Genomic DNA, 17533 nt, shown 5'->3' on the forward strand with positions numbered 1-17533 from the left:
ATGATTGACCCAACAGTGAGTAAGACATATAAGACTTTACATACCTGTTTAAAATGAGTAAAATCCAAGAATATAACATACAAGACGAAAGCTGATTCATGACAATAGTTATAAATATCATGATTCTTGTGCGTTGTCAGGAAAAGTCTGATCAGATAAAATCTGATGTGCGAGTTACACTTTCTCCAGTTGAACAGGATAAGTGCAGTAAGAGCTGAATCCCTGCTAGCCTGGCAACTCCTCCCGACAACCACAGGCACTCTGCTTATTTCCACACTGAGAGGGGGCAAGGGCTGTGCTGCTGTCACACTTCTGTAGAGAGGAAAATAAGACACATTATGTTAATTTATATGTACTATAATCAATTTTTCTGAGGTTTTTCCTGAGCGAGAATTATGGTTTATTACTTTAGCTGTTAGCCACAAAACCTCTCTGTGTTCATCAGGTATTATGTTTGTACATGAATCATCATACCAGTTAACATTAACCACATGTAAGAACTGACTAATGTATTTGTGAAATTAACAGTGGGATTAAAGTTGCCAGCACTGTGTTTAAATTGTGAACAGCTGTGTTATTTTTGTTAACATGCGATAAGCGTAAGCATAGCTGTAAAAAAGAGGCCAAACAAAACAAGCTTAAATCCAAACTTCTTGAATACCCTCTAACAGCTGTAAAATATTCAGAGTATGTGTTCTGATGAAATGCTGTTTGAGTTCATCTAATTAAAATTACAACCCCAGGCCCACAATCCTTTAATGCATCAGGCCCTTAATCGACTTATCACTAATTATCTGCTAGGTAGCTACCTCATCAAAAAACCTGATAGCTGTGAAACACTTTTCAGACATCTGGATATTGGATGGAGACCATGGTTCAGGTAGTGTGCTTTCTTTATGGAAATATAGGCCATGGTCTACACTCAGAAGAGACACAAACAGCTTCATTTTGGGTTTATCTGGGTAGTTACTACACTAAATCATTCATTTTTCAAAACAAAAACTATATAGCTTGTTTTTAAGATGGCTCAGTAACTAGAATCACTGCAGTCACTAAGCCACTCAAAATCTACCTCAGAATAATTATTTTCATTTTGTTCCTTGCCTTACACTTAATTTTGCATTCAAGCATACTGAGGAGCAGAAGGCTGTCCCACTGGCTGCTCAATTTCAACACTATGTGTCAGCATAATCTGAGACCTCAAACCTTATACAAAAGACTATTAAAACAGATTGCCAGCGTGTAAGTGCATAATCTTATTTTGTAAAATTTCACTTTGAACCAACAATTATCCCTAAAACACTTCTTATGTCACTGTGTACAACCTCAATTCTCATGCCCTCTCTCCCTAGCCTCACCTACAAAATTAAAGGTTTACCTAGTGCTTTGTGGAGGAAAAAAACACGCACAACCACAAACAAGCAGAATGTATATGTTGCAACAAATGGTGTGGTACACAGGATGTGCTGGCTGGGATAATACCTGAGGACTTACTTGATATTAAAGTGTTTGCAATTTGCACCAGGAGAGTGTCAATGCTCACAGCAACCCTGGTACGCTTGAGGATTACTTCACTAACTCAGTCCACATGGACAAATCTAACAGTCTAAACTCCAAAAGTTGCCTCACACTTGCCCATGAATAGCCTGTGCTATGAAGTTTCAACATTTAATAGAACTGATATATATCTATATATTTATATAAGCAAAGGAAGGCAATCAAGAGAAGTTTATAAGCATATCTTGTAAAGTTGTAGCCGGCTAGCTAACACCACTGACCATCTCCAGCACTGACCTTCCACTTTCATATGCCAGTTATTTTTTAATGGCTGCTGGAGTTCTCTTATTGCTTGAGAGCAGGATTTGGTGATAATTTCAATCATGCTATCCACTCAGCTCGCAGGGTATATAGCAGAGGAGTGACTGTCATGCTTTTGATCTCACATTCTTGATTGTATTCACTTATACCTGCTTAACTTGGAATCTGTACTCACTTTGGCCTGTCTGCGGGTAGGCTGTGGTTTGTTGTCAGGATGATTGGTAGTCCATGGCCCCAGGCTCTGATTGGCGTAGAAGTCCATTGGATACACCTCCTGCCATTCAACCTGCTGAAGTGCCACAGCTGCCTGTGATGCAGAGAGAGACCATGTCAGTGACATGCAACAGTGTCCTATACACCTGGGCTCATGAACTAAGTTCAATTAGGCATTACTGGTGTGAAAAACTCAGTTCTGACCATGTTTACTGTGGGCACAGTGTGCATAATTTACTGTTCTGTAATTTTTGGTTATATATACAGTTGACCCTCCCACACGCAGCTTTCCATATCGTGGCTTCGATTTTTCGCGGGTCGGCAACAAACAATTAAATGGGAATTTTTTGGGAGCTTTGCGGCCTTGTGCCGGAAACCGCATAGAGCTGCAGACGATGCGCTTAGTAGACAAAAAGTAAAGAAAACGTAAAAACGTTTAGTAAGTCATAACTGCACGGCAAGAACTGTGTGTGAGAGAGGTTTTTCGTCAAAATAATTAGTTGTCAATCATCATCGTGTTCATCCTACGTAGGCCTAATTTTAGTTCAAGATTACTGTACAGAAAAGTCTTCAATAGCAGAGTTATTTCAACCGTGTACATTAATGGTGAGTACCCATACAACATTTTTTTATTATTATTAAGGTAGGCTAGGCTATGATATTAGGTGTGATATTAGGTATGTCTCGATTTGATGTAGGCTAGCATAGGTACAGTACATTATTGTAAATTGTTAATTACAGGTATTCTGACATAAATTGTATTTTTAATGTTTGTTGTGAAATTCTATATTCATTTTTTTTTTTCATTTTTTTCACAGTATGTGGCTCCAGGATATACCTACCTCATATGGAGAGAGCAGGGGTTTTGAGAAGGCCGTTCCCCAATCGATGGAGAGACGAGGGCAGGCAATCTGTACCCAACTACCATGAAAGAACAGTGCTTGGTAAAGAGACACAGCCAAATATGGAGCTTCTGCAAGTCTGAATGGATACTGCAATGGTGTGCAATTCTGGCAGACCTACTGTCTCATCAGTATTGAGTATCTGGGTATATATAAGCAGACTGCAACATCATCAAAGTTTATTTTGATTTGCTCTATAAATTTTACTTTGACTAACTGTTCTCTGTTTGCTCCACTTGCAAAAATGATCTGAGATGGATCAACTGACTACATTCAATGGCCACTCTATAGCTATAGTTTTCTCTAATGCAAAATAAATTGTAGAATACAATTTTGCATCTGAGAAATACTGCCAAATTCAGATATTTCCTGACCTTAAATGATGCTGACTAACTACTAGTCCACAGCTTTGTCATTGCCCTATGATCTGGACGTCCATGCATCTTATCAACTAGAATTCAGCAGGTACCAATTATGGTTAAAATTTGTATAATGGTGTGTGCTTCAGTCTGCAATGGGTGTACACTATGTGCAGTGTGTTTGTATGCACACGTTCATGTGTGTTTGCCACTCACGCGTCAACATCTGGCATCAGGTCGAGCTTGCAGGGGAAGATCTCAGACAGCAGCAGTCTGACAAAAGACTTGCCCTGAGCCTTCAGCTTGGACTCAAGATGCTAGACAAGACAAGAGAGAGAGTTAGAGAAATGGAAGCAAGGGGGGCCCACATTTTGAATAAACATAAAATAAACATAACGAACCCTAAAAAGCTCTTTGTTCAAAAATATTCAGGATCTAAGCAAGCTAGTTTTGGACTACATTATTTTTTTCTGTGATCATTCTGTGATCCCATGGTTGTATCCAAATTCCAAACCACGGATTCCTCATGTATTGTACCTTAACTAAAAAAAAACTATTCTACTCTAATATGTTATCTCTATTAGTTGCACTGAGCTGTAGGTATATAGCCTCAAAAGACATAGGACACTATCAAAAAATAAACTGTTTCCACAAATTACATATAGTATTAGCCATATACAATCAGCCTATGTCAGCTTGGATCAGCCACCAGTCACATAATTGTTATGACTTGTAATTGTCACAGATTTCCACCTGTTGCCACACAGTAAAATGCTGGTAAATACTGCAGAATGCTATTCTCAGCTCCAGTCTGCATTGGAGCCTTTTCCTTCTACAGCCAAAAGACAGCGATTGTCACATGAGGCATAAATTTCAGGTACATTTAATCCTGAAAATACAGTCTACAACCCCAAGTCTCTCACCTCCATGATTTTGGGGCTCCCCTGCCTGCCAAGGGTGCCGAGGATGAGGCCCCACTTCTGGGCCGAGCGCGCCTTCTTGATGGCCTGTTGCCGTATCAACCGCATCGCTTTATGGTCATAGTACTCCCGCGTGAACACCTTACTGTATGGGTCATACCTGTAGGAACATGTAAACACATTACCACACACACATGCACTAGACACTTTGTAAACCTCTTACAGGCCCTTCCCACCTATTGCCTTCCCCCTTTAAGTTTGCTGGTGTGAAACCAAACTCTACTTACATGAAATGAATAACGAACAGTGTTGCATCATTCATAAGATCATACACTGTTTTGTAATGAAAACAGGCCATTCAGTCTAAATAAACTTGTCAGTCTGCTTATAAAGTATATCTAATACTTTGCCAAGCCTTGTGACTTGAACACTCTACAGATCTCTGCTTTCACTACAAATCCTATATTTTTTTACTGCATAGAAATATATTAGATTTATTAGGCTGCTGCCATTTATTTCAGAAAATAAATCAGTTATGAAATATATTTTCTGAAATGTATTTTCAGTTGGTTTCAGAAGAGACTGCTGTGGTGTCCCACACACGTGCTTTTTTTTCAGGAACAAGACTGTCATCTGTTATTAGCTAGCCAGCAATGCTATCTGATACATCAGGCATCTGGCATAGTGTGCCTCCTTTTTTGTTTCCCTGTGAAGCAAAATGTATATTATGTGATTTATTAAACACTTACATGTAGCTTGTGTAACCCAAAGCATATGTACCCTACATTACAGGTATTACCTGTAAGCTGGTATGTCTGGGTTGGAAATCATGATGGATTCCAGGTGAAACCGTCCATCTCCAAGGTAACTATAAACAGAGACATACAAACGCGCATGAGGAAGACACAGACACGGCCTAAGAGTAAAAGACATAATGTGATCGGGGATAGTGACACAGTCACTCAGGATCGGTCTATTGTTTTGCTTGCCCGGGATACCACAGGGTCCCATACCCCCATCTGCAGGGGTGTGATCACACTGCGTTTCCATGTTTAACAGAAGCCTGCCTAAATGCAATCTTAGATGTTCCATCTAGCTCTTATTCACCCTGGACATTCCCTAGCTGGAATGCTAACGTCTGTGTAATACTGGAAAGTGTGTAAACACTGTGAAACATTGGATATGCAGCACACTTCTACAATGATGATTGTTCTGACTGCCTTTTAGGAAGAGCATACAGAAATCTGGACTTTTAGTTAAGCTTAACTGGAAAATTAGATTCAGGAGAAACTTTGCTTGCATGTAAAAGTACTTTTCAATAGGGGCCATAACAATTGCTCTATCATTACGTTACCCATTTTCATGTTTCTGCTGAATAAATTTTGCAATAATGGCATGAATACATACGTAGGGAACTGTATCTAATGGCATGGTGGTTATTAAAAAAAAAACCCACAAACAGCTCATGACACAGGCTAGGAGACAGAGATGGTTCTCTCACATGATGGCGTCGACAGGATGCTCAAGGCGGGGCGAGGTGCAGCCCAGGATCTCTCCGGGGGACAGAGGGCGACACTGTGGGACCAGCACTTTATACTTCTCTTTCAGAACTGCGCTTACAGACTGAGAAGGGAGATGAGAGAGAGAGAGAGAGAGAGAGAGAGAGAGAGGACAGACTGGGATGTCAGGGAAAATACAGTAAAACAAATAAGCATCAAAAACCAAGGGAAGATGGAGATTCTGTACTCTTGGAGGTAGAGTAATAAATCAAAACATAAAAAAGATTTTCTCTTGGGCCCTCTTCCCCTATGGACATGATACTATACGATCTACAGGCAAAAAACCTGACCACACATACCACCATACAGAATTAACACTCTAAAACAGCACAGGATTTCAACCATTCTGATTAGAAAACATACAGCAATGAACATGGCTTGAGGCAAACTGTGTTTTTCTTTCTAAATGAGTAATTAGGAATAACTGCATGAGAGCGCAGTGAAATATACATGCATATGTACATACAGCATGCAGGGATTCACACAAACATACAGTGCACATGAAGGTGAGGATTATCATGGATGGTAAGAGCAGAGTAAGCCTAGGTGGAGATGTCAAGGACGTAAATTAGGAAAGCAGGCACCGCTGAGAGTCGGACTGGCTACGTTTTGAGAAGTTCAGAGGTGCTGGCGAATGTGAGGTGAAAGGAAGTGAGAGGTACGGGGCTGAGGGAGAAAAGCTGGGGAAAATGAAGGAGCAGGAGTAACCTGCAGCGCTGCCACGAACTGGATGGTGCTGACGAGTGCCAGGGATTGCCCGGGAGTGAAGTTCAGCTGCAGCGTGTCCAGGAAGTGAGCCGTATCCAGCTGGATGTCCACAAATACGTACAGCATCTTTATACCTGCGGTGGAGTCGATGGGGACTACACAGAGACAGAGAGGAGGATAATGCATTTTGGTCATCACGCCTCTGAGAACTCATTAACACTTTCAAACCTTATCCTTTCTGAACGATTCGCATTGGGTGAATGTGGATTTAATTACTCCTGAACTTTCAGGTCTTGTCAAGTCGTTGGGGAGTTGTCTGAGACACATAATGGGGGAGATTCATATACATGCACAAAATTCTGCCACTTTGATCTGAGACCTGAAGGCAGGATGTTTTCATTGATTCATCTATGTTGCTGTCCTGGTGATTCTGAATGAAATGAATAGAAAAAGCTATCTGTTGTCACAGTCCCTTAACATTTACATTTACATTTATTCATTTGGCAGACGCTTTTATCCAAAGCGACTTACATAGGTTACAGTTGTTTTACAATGTTATCCATTTATACAGCTGGATATTTACTGAGGCAACTGTGGGTTAAGTACCTTGCCCAAGGGTACAGCAGCAGTGACCCAGCGGGGATTGAACCAACAACCTTTCAGTTACGAGTCCTGCTCCTTAACCACTATGCTACACTCCCGCCCTTAAGACCTTCTTAACTCCTGAAATGGTGTCAGCATTAAGAAAAGAAACTGGGAGGAAAGATGTAAAGAGGGACAGAGGAAGAGATGCTGAGAGAAAGATTTACAGAATAATAGAGAATGAGAGGAACAGGGATACTGAGAGAGTGACAGGCTGCAGCTCGGAGGGGAAATGTGCGCGGGACCCACCAAGGCAGCTGTGCCCGTAGTGGACCATAAAGTCAGCCCCTAGGGCCCGGGCAGTGAAGTCATCCACACAGCAGGCCCCATAGGTCACATCCCCCATTATGATGGTGTCCGCCTCCGTGAACCTAGTGAAGCAGAGGAAATGTACCTATCAGGGTGCAATGCCACCTCCATCCACATATCTCCCTGATCAATGCAGTATAATCCAGTGCTTATTTATCATTGTATTGATTTATGATTTATGTATTTACTGATATTTGTCATTAATTTTTCCACTAGTTGGCGTGCGAGTATACCTTTCAATGATGTCAGCAATCACGCAAGCAAACATCTGCAGACCCTCTGGTAATTGCAATGCCACTAAAAACAGAGAAGATGGAGGCGATTCACAGGGGCAAGGTTGGGGTAGCAGTGACACAACCTGAGTTTTGTTTATTCTTTTCTCCAAGTTCCAAATAACATCAAGATTGTGTCTTGTAGTTACTTTGGGTATGGCCAAAATGGCATGAAAATCCCAACTTCTATTGATTATTTCTCAGTAATGCTTTTAGATGTAAAAATCAAATTTGTGTCAAAAATCCTTCCTCCAAATGATCTTTCTATCTAATGTTCAGTAAAATCCAAAACATCATGGATGACTTTTCACGCAGAATGGCCCCCTTTGCAAAAATACTATTCATAAAATGTGAGAGAAAACAGTAAGAGATGACTGGTGCACCTAATCATCCTTATAGTCATTACAATATCTAGTACAGTTTGGCACACCACAGGACTGCTCTACCCACCTCTCTTTGCCTTGGCTTGCTTCACTCGCCACACTGTTTTGTGGATCTCAAAGTTGTAATTTTTAGGCAGTACACTGATGGCTTCCTGCAGCTGTGGGTCATTCAAGATCTCATCTGGGATCTGGTTGGCCACTCGTCGTGGCCCTCGAACTAAGATCAGGCAAAGTGTTCACATCAGAAAAGACAGTGCTGACAGTACTTCTTCAGGAACCCTATTTGTAAAGTGTTTTTTTTTACTCTTTTTCTGCTATGCTGTTTTGAAAATGGCAATTTTATACTAGGCTCATCACAGAGCAGAACGCAATCTGTCAATAAACTGGCACGCAACCAATGGTTATTTTTCATACAGAGCACCACAGTGGAGTGGGCATTCATTGGAGGCTAGGTGCTACTCTAGTGGTTACCCAAGCAACTTGCAGACACCTGGCTAATCACAGCATGGTTGAGAGCAGTGAGACAGGGAAACCCTGGCTGTCTGCAGTTCTACCTCTTTGTCCCTGTGGTTTTACCAACCCAGACATCTTTTAAGAACCCACCCATGTGTATCACGTAAATCATAAAACATGAGTAAACGTGAGTTTAGCTAAGTACAATAAAGTCTAAATAAATACAATCTAATAATGCAGATGGAAATACATTTCCAAGAATCATCACTATTGTCTTACGTTAACCAATGTTAACGTATAAATAATGTTTCAACATAACAAACACAATTGAAAGACCCCCAATGTTCTGACAACGAACTCTTAGCGAAATATAAAAACGTGTTTAATTGTATTATCTCTGGTCTACCACATTACATGCGTGCGTGCATTCTATGCATTACGTGCATTATTAGACCACGGGTGCACTTGGAACTGACAGTTAAAGGGTCTATGTTCTCACTAAATTCTAAATTACGAGGCATCTGCTGACACTGTCATACCAGGGTTGCTTTATATTTTCAAATGACGGGTGGCAGTTTTCTCTTTTAAAAGTATACTGTCGGGTGATGAACGCTAACTCTTCAGTTACCCGCATTATCAACCATCTGAAGAGGGCGTTGTTTGGAAAGGGTTATAACATCAAATAGCAGGCCATCTGAACAGCTGTCACATATTTCATTCTCATCTAAGCATCCCGCCAGAGAATGTACTGGCAAGACAACCGGCGTAGCACTAATCTTTATTGGATAGATGCATACCAGCGTTCATAAAAGGATTTGAGAACAATGCTATCACTAAACAAGCTTTCCTCACATCGGCTACCTAGGTAATTGCCTTTGCTGACAAGCCAGTGAGGTAACGAACCTCCAGTCTCTTGGTATATTGGTATATAAATTTGGTATACCGTGTGCAAGTTAGTTGGATCAAGAGTAACACAGATGACAGCTCTGTTGCTGCTATACAGTTTCCTCGCCATGAATGCCTATACAGTCTGATAACCACTCTACCTATTCACTCTCCCAACCCGCGCTGTGATCCGGCGATGGTTGACCAGTAACCTAGTCAATGATAAATCAATCTGTTCAGGTAGGCTGCGTGAAGTACTTAAATGCAGAACTAGATAGGAACCCTGAAAACTTTGCCATGTTCCAACAGCTAACATTACTCATGTTAGCATCATTAAAGTCAACACACTGTATGCAGCATTCCGTAATTACATCGTTAACTGTCACAAAATAGAGTCTAGAAAAACAGCGACCAACCTTGTGGTTTTTTCGGCGTCACAACTTGCCGTTGCCCCTCAATATCAGTAGCCTCCATTTTTTCCAAACAGAAGCATGTGCGTTTCCCCTTGTTCGGTGGATTTTATGACTTGATTCGCCTTAACTCAAAGGTGGATACCGCCACCTAGTGTGTTGGAGTGGATCAGAAAACATACACTAAAAGGGAAATGAAATAAGCTATAAAAGCATGCAAATATGCAAAATAATGCACATATAGGAATATTTACCTGCCTGTTCTTTTAGATGTTACACTTTAATCTTAATATCAATATTTACAGAGCAAAATCAGACTGTCCAAAAATAATTCAAGAAAACATTTACATTTACATTTACATTTATTTATTTAGCAGACGCTTTTATCCAAAGCGACTTACAGAAGTGCATACAGCAAGTATAGCGACAGTACGGGGACAGGATGTGTACAGTTCCACAATGAGACAGTTCTCAGCTGACAGCAAGGTCTGTTTGAGGACACAGTACTATTAGATTTGTACAATTACAGCCTATAGGGCAAAACATGAAGGTCACACCTCATTCACACCTGTAAGTAATCTTCGGAAAAAAAAATCACAAAAGCATTTTTGGGACTCAATGGAAAATATTTAAATTATACACAGACATCAAAAGAAAGGTTTCCTGTTATAAAAGGAGGTAACCAAAAATACATTCATTAGCAGCATACACTATCACACATTCTATATTGTTACTCCTGTATCTGTGAACTGCTGTATATAAACAGTATATAATCAGTTTTTCTCTACCAGCTCCCTTGGCTGTGTGCATTGTAATACATCCCTGTATTTGGTAGCATCAGAAGAATTAAAACTCCCTGCAATTTAAGAGTGTCCCATGATTTTGTTTAAAATTGGCAAGGTGATGCCAGCACATCATAGGCAAGAGCTATAGTTGACACAAGGGGTGAGGAGGTGGTTAGGGCTGTCCTGGTGTCTGGTGGTATGCAGTGGGACCCACAGTGAAGCTGGCCATGTCAATTCAGATGGACCACGGATTTATGTGTGTGCAGGACATTTTGAACTACAGTTGTGACCATTTCACAGTTTGTGAGACTGGGGGATATTCACACTATTTGCAGTACCCAAGCCCCTCAGTGCACTGCAGTGAAGTAAACACCAGCTGGCATAGCTCCACCGATGCCATCTGAGCAACCTATACACACCTGATGAGCTGCTGGGGGCCTAAAAGCTGAGAGATGAGGAAACTCTGATGACAAACCGATCTCTACCCAGAAAAATAGAACCAATTTCTTCCACTTCTGTGAGCCCTACAAATTACATAGTAAACTACTAGACTCTGCTCTGCTACATACTATGTTTTGTCAAACAATATTCATCAAGGATTTGATAATAATCTAAAAAGTAGCTAATGAAGTTTACATATGATATATGCTGCAATGGAGGGGTCTGCTGTGTTGTAGCCGATTTGTTTCCCCTCCGTAAGCCATCTCACACCCCCCTGGCGCCCCCTCCTCCAGCAGTGTAAACACAGAGCTCAGGAGGAATGTTGGACTCTCTGACCTCACAGCACCGCACTTCACTCCACTTGAGTTCACTCGGTTCAGCCTGGCCGCGGCGCGCTCCAAATCCCCACGCCGCTCTAGCAGATTACTGCTTCCTCCTGCAGCTGTCGGCGTGGGCCGCCCATCACAGTCAGGCCACGCCCCCTGAGAGGAGACAGCACTCAGCCACGCAGAAGAGGTGACTGCCGCTCTGTCAAACCACAAAACTAATACACACCTTAAAACTATGCATGTAAAATCACCTACAAAATCAGTGACATCAACCTGTATTGCCTTGCAACATCATCAATCAAAAGAGAATTCAGGTCTCAGTTAGCACAAATTTTTGAGTGAAGGAATTGTGTAGCCCATGTGGGTGACAAATATCACCATAGCGATGCTATGACATGATAAAAGAAGAAATGAGTTATTCCTACCAACCTTCCTTATCTAAGTCAATGACTCTCTCTTTGTGTATTCACTGTTAAGCATCCACCCTGGGTTTGGTACAGAGGACTTACCCATTATTCTCAATGGGCTCAATTTATTTAGGAAAAATACTAGAAAAGTTGGCACATTTATTTATACACAGTCTATCATGGGCATGTAGTTCACAGTATCAGAAATAATTAACACAGGTAAATAAAAATTCTGATGAGAAAATTAAATGTTTTGTCACAGCCCTTTTTTAAAATTAGCAAAAGAGTCAACATGTCCATCTAAACATAGCATGAAATGTCTTCTGCATAGCTCTAATGAGGGTGTAATCCTGTTCATTAAACTTCAGGCAGTACCGATGCAGTACATTGTCACTGCAACGCCACACACGCTCCACATTGGTCTCTGGTTTAGTAGTATTAGCTTAGAATGTTAATATCCTGGTATCTTACAGCCATGCATATAAAAACCTGCATGCAGCAGATGCGATTCAAATTAAATCAACTGGTCTGTGAGTGTAACATATTCACCTTATATATTGAGTTGAGCAGAAGTCAGTTTTAAATAGAAAAATGCACAGCCCAAGTACTATGAACACAATAGCGAAGGCTTACGGCACAGGGCTTGAAACTTCATAGAGACTTTAAAGCACTTGGATAGCAACCGAAATGAAAGGATAAGGGAACTTAAATAATAATTCAAACTTAAGAGCATCAGTGTTTTTCCCCTCACATCCACCACAGTAACGGGTTGAGGCACCTGGGCAATAATGGAAAGGAGATTGTGCTAGTCTGAACTAGTTAGTTCTATGAAATTGTGCATTTTGCTATCTGGTTCACAGAGGAAAGCAAGCAACATTTCGTGAAGCGTAAAACTGAGAAAAAAAAAGTTTCACTTCTTTTTACTGCTCAGGCATGGGAAATATTTCTGTTACATGTATTTGATAGACGTGTTTGAAATACTTTTGTGTATTTTGTAATTTGTAGGCCTATTTGATGGTCTTGGGAAATCTCAATGTAATTTGCATCATGATACATCATACATAATTTTTTTGTATTTTCAAAGTAAATCAACTACTTCTCCTTCCTCCTATGACAGACCCATCATTTTTCTACAAAGTCTCTTTGACATTCAAATGAAAACAGGCAATGTACAGATGAAGCTGGACACACTGAAATATTAATTAACCCCCTCCCTCTGCTTCATCTCTGTTCACCCGATAGGTTCATCCACTGATGTTTAGTAATCCAGTAATCTGATTCATCCATACACAATATAGTTGTTTTTTTTTTTTTTTACCTTTTAAGTTGTAAAAATTAAGCAATTTTAAGAATTGCAGCATGTTGTTAACTTTAGACATTTCATAAACTTAGTGGAAATGTGTTATAGGCTACTGCAATAATTCCTAGCTAGCTAAATATGTGTTGCTGCTCTTGAACACCACTGGGTACTTGATACTTTCCTTCGAGAAGAACTGAAGGCAAGGTTATGCAGAAAAGTTGAAGTCTACTACTTTTAAATTAAATACAAACGTACACTTGATGCTTCTTGATAAATGTAGTTTTATAGTTGCAAAATACAAAATACTGTATTTTATTTCGATAAATTTTCCATGCCAGTATTTTGTAGTTTATTTTGATACATTTACCGTAGAAGTATTTTGCATTTTTTATTAAAATAAATTATGGTGTATTTTGGCCCATCTCTGCTAGTATGAGATGGTCTCCTTTTTCGCTGAGTGATTATGTACATCTTTTACAGTGGGGGCAATATAATTTTGGACATAAGTGAAAATTGTCCATTTTTAACAATTCAACCCCCAGAAAAAAGGCAGTAACATTCCATTGAGCATGTGTCAGCGTCACATGTTTCTAATACTAGATGGTCTAAGGCTTCAGTTTCACTTCACCCTTTCATTGAGTGACGTGGAATTCATACTCTATATAACTTACTTCACAAAAAATTATTTATTCACTGAATGTAAGCAATCCGTAATGTACTTGTCCTTTAATGTTGTAGTCTTTAAAAATGTAGTCCTAAAAAAAAAATTTAATACAATACATGAATTACTATCGTGCTTTTTTTTCAGAACCTTGGACAGTTACCATGTTTACTTTAATTACTACATCATACCACAATGAATTAGAACAAATCCACACCTATATTCTACTATTTGGAAGTTCAGTGGAAGCTTCTGAAACAATAAAGACGCATATGAAGGCTTCCTGTTATGAAGGCCTCTAAATACCTGGGGTGTAATAGGTGGCCATAGGTAACAGAAAGGTAAGAAAACTCTCCGAAGGCTGCATTCATCTAGTCATTGACCTTTGAAGTTGTGAATTGGGCATAAAAGACTTCACAAAAAGCTGAATCTAACATGTTCCAACTGTAGTTCTAACTGTAGTGTCTCTTATGCGGGTATTTAATGCTTCTGCTTCAATGGCAGGCATACCAGTAAGAGGATGCAAGTGTATCTTGCCACCTTGGGCTGTCTGTCAAGTGGTTTGAGAAACAATTTAAAATCCCAAAATAACAGCTGGATATTTCTAAAACAAACCAGCATAAAAAAATGTCAAGAAGTACCATTCAAAGGTGTCTGTATGAATGTGGTATTCATTGCCAGTTGGCAATTCTCATAAGTAAGTCCTTACTTGCTTGACTTGAAGACTAACTGAACTGTTTCCTAGGTCTTCATCCTATCAGCCCATATCTACAGCAAAACATTTCTCATGGTTCTCCCTTCATTTTGTACTACACCCTACTTCCTACTTCCTGCATCAGAGTGTCTCTGGGTATGGCTGAGAGAGTAAAAATTATGTGAGTCCACAGTGTTCACCCTAAGCCACAGCGGAAGCAGCATGAAACCAGACTTGAGAGGGAGATATCCAATGGTGCAGTTATTTATCTGGCTGGTTATCATTGCAATGTAGAAGAACAAGTGCAATATCACACTCATCTAAGTAAAACCGCTTTCTGCAGCTGTATCCCAGGATAGAACAGAGCGCTGAAGGAAACATTAATGTTACACATAAAATGTATGTATGAGAGTGCCTGACCATTTTATGTTATGCACTGCTGTGCCCTAGGCCTGTTTTCCACAATTCCACAATTTTAAAATGATAATAAAATCAAAAAATATTTTACATAAACAGTAGTGTGCCATTCTCACACTTGTCCTATACAGTTCTTGTTTATAATTTCTTGTTTTTTTCCAGGTGTTTTACATATATTTGGTAATGTCATTCTAGTACATGTAGCTGTGCTTAACCTCTAGAGCAAAAACTACATTTCTTGACAGTGACTAAATGAGACAGGATGCTAAATAACACAGTGACTAAATAAGACTGCCCACTGGTGGAGACTTCATACTGGTGCAGCAGACTGCATCACTGCTCAAAAACGGCATTTAAGACAGATGGTTTATCAATGTCAACTGATTATGCTGATTGATTCTGCAATTATTGCAGCTGTCATTTAAATGTGTTGAATTGTGATTCATTTGTGCTGTCTGCAAAAACTGCAATTGTGTTCAAAATTGAATTTTAAATATAAAGACCTACTGAAAAGGCTGATGGAAAAAATGAACCATTCGATTTGCCATGGGAGCAAAAAAGTTTTTTAAGTTTCTTATTACACTCGTAAGCAATACATGATTTACATTCAGTAAAGGAACCTTTGTTGTATGAAACCTTTGTCAGTCATTACTTTGAAAAAGATACACCTTCCCTGTCAACCAATCAATCAATCAATCAATCAGTTTTACTTGGTATAGCACCCTTTTCGATTAGATTTCCAGTAGGAGCATCCATGGGCTCAGACATACTCTTTTTGGAGCTTTCTTGGTTTACCATATCAGGGCTACAGTGCAAACTTTGCCTGCTGGAGTGTATTTGAATATATGTATCTACTGTCTCTATGCATGTTTACCTGCCTTTCTATTTAGAGTGGAACTGCCATTGTATTCGTATCAACAATATCATCTCCAAATTAGTATGAGAAACTGAAAAGATTAAGAGCACATTAAAGGTATTTAAGATAATACGTGCTTTGTGTGTGGATGGGTACTTTCCGAATAAGAAACAGTGCTAAATACAGAAGACGCCGTTTGTACTAATTACAGTTATAGGAAAGCTTACATATCTGGATCCAAAGACGTGATCGAAACATCTGACAGTGCATCTGTAGTCGCTGACGAATCAACAGATGCAAATGAACATCGATTTGTACATTTTGTTTGTTTTGCAAAGACGGCAAGGTCAACTAATTACGGCTACTTTGATAGTTATTCTGGCCGACACAGTGTATCAGTGAACGGTAGCGTGTACTTGGAGGAGGGGGACAATGGGGCATTCAGGGATAGAGTACTCGCTTGTCCTGACATCAAGGTGCCGCAGAAAAGTCGCCGACTAGTTTTCTCTTGAGAAAACTCTCTGTTTTCAGTGAATTCCAAGGATGAATCCATATAGTTTGCGATTCCCATTGTTCCGGCAAAGCTGCTGACCTCCTTTCAGCCGTGATTAAAGTAACCTTTTACCGTGCACAGGTCCTACCTTCGTGGGTAGGGAAGAGGTATTGCATTGAGCAGACTGCTTAATCTAGATTGCTTCACTATAGGCTCAAATGAATGAATGGATGAGCTGTAAACTATCAAAGCCACCCTGGCTAAAGTGTGTCCGGAAAGCAACAAAATGTTAATACGAATACTACTACTACAACAACAACAATACTGCTACAACAACAACAACTACTACTACTACTACTACTACTACTACTACTAATAATAATAATAATAATAATAATAATGTTCAATCATTATCTAAAACACACATTCGTGCTGGCATATTATCTGTCAGTTCCCCCTTCTCCCGAGTTCCTCCAGCTTTTTCCGCAGGTTCCTAATCCAGCGGGGTTCTGCGTGACCCGTTGCTACCCTCCCGCTCTGCTGCCTCCTCTGGTTTTCATCTGCTAGGTGTCCCACTGTTTCGGCCGACCTGCCGACTTCTCCCGGGCCACGAGCAGCATCTCCGCCGGCTACTCAGGTTCCCTCCACGACTTTGAGCCAAGTAACACTTGTTCTGCATTGCAAATGTTAACCGTTTCTTTAATTAAACATCCCCCAATCCATGTTGTTGCTGATATGTTCTTCCATGGTGAATGGCCCTTTTTGAGGCCTTTTTAAGTGGTGAAAAAAGAATACACCAGGATTCTTGCTCCCTCAGTGCTTGTCCCCATAATAATAATAGGCACATTAATAGATTATGAGGTAACATCACAAGACACGTTGATGCGATAACAGTAGGCATTATCAGTGTCAACATTATTATTGTAAAATGCATTATACAGAGTTAACATTATTATTATTATTATTATTATTATTATTATTATTATGTCTACTAATAACAGTAAAAATAATATTATGTGTTAATCAGTATGTGATTGGATTGTTGTTACATGTGTCTCTGCCATTTCTAAGTTTAGAATATATCAAAATAATTTTGAAATTAGGAAGGCATAGCAAATTAATGGAGCTTGATGTGTAGCGTGTGACTATTCTATTTTTATTCGGCTTGCAGGAAGATTGCGTTTGCATATTGTGTCGCTGTGTGTGCATATGTATGATTGTTTGAATGTGTATGCATTTGTATTTGCGTGTGTGCCTGCTCTACAGGTTCTCCCCGAGGCTGCTGGTGCAGTCAAAGTCTAATATTAGAGGTTTGGT

The 17533-nt window shown here is 39.9% G+C and overlaps 1 protein-coding gene across 1 annotated transcript; it reads right to left on the reverse strand.

Annotated features, from left to right (window-relative positions):
* Nucleotides 1-134: 134 nt before the first annotated feature.
* dph1 (diphthamide biosynthesis 1) lies at nt 135-9908 on the reverse strand. Its single transcript, XM_036536921.1, has 12 exons — nt 9840-9908; nt 8153-8302; nt 7664-7727; nt 7371-7492; nt 6480-6634; nt 5714-5835; nt 5012-5080; nt 4216-4372; nt 3509-3609; nt 2874-2952; nt 1994-2125; nt 135-312 (listed from the first exon to the last, which is right to left on the reverse strand). The coding sequence occupies exons 1-12, from the start codon at nt 9895-9897 to the stop codon at nt 226-228; spliced, it is 1296 nt and encodes a 431-aa protein (XP_036392814.1). The 5' UTR covers nt 9898-9908; the 3' UTR covers nt 135-225.
* Between the last annotated feature and the right edge of the window lie 7625 nt (nt 9909-17533).

Source organism: Megalops cyprinoides, chromosome 9 (assembly GCF_013368585.1).
Source record: "Megalops cyprinoides isolate fMegCyp1 chromosome 9, fMegCyp1.pri, whole genome shotgun sequence".
Lineage (NCBI taxonomy): Eukaryota > Metazoa > Chordata > Actinopteri > Elopiformes > Megalopidae > Megalops > Megalops cyprinoides.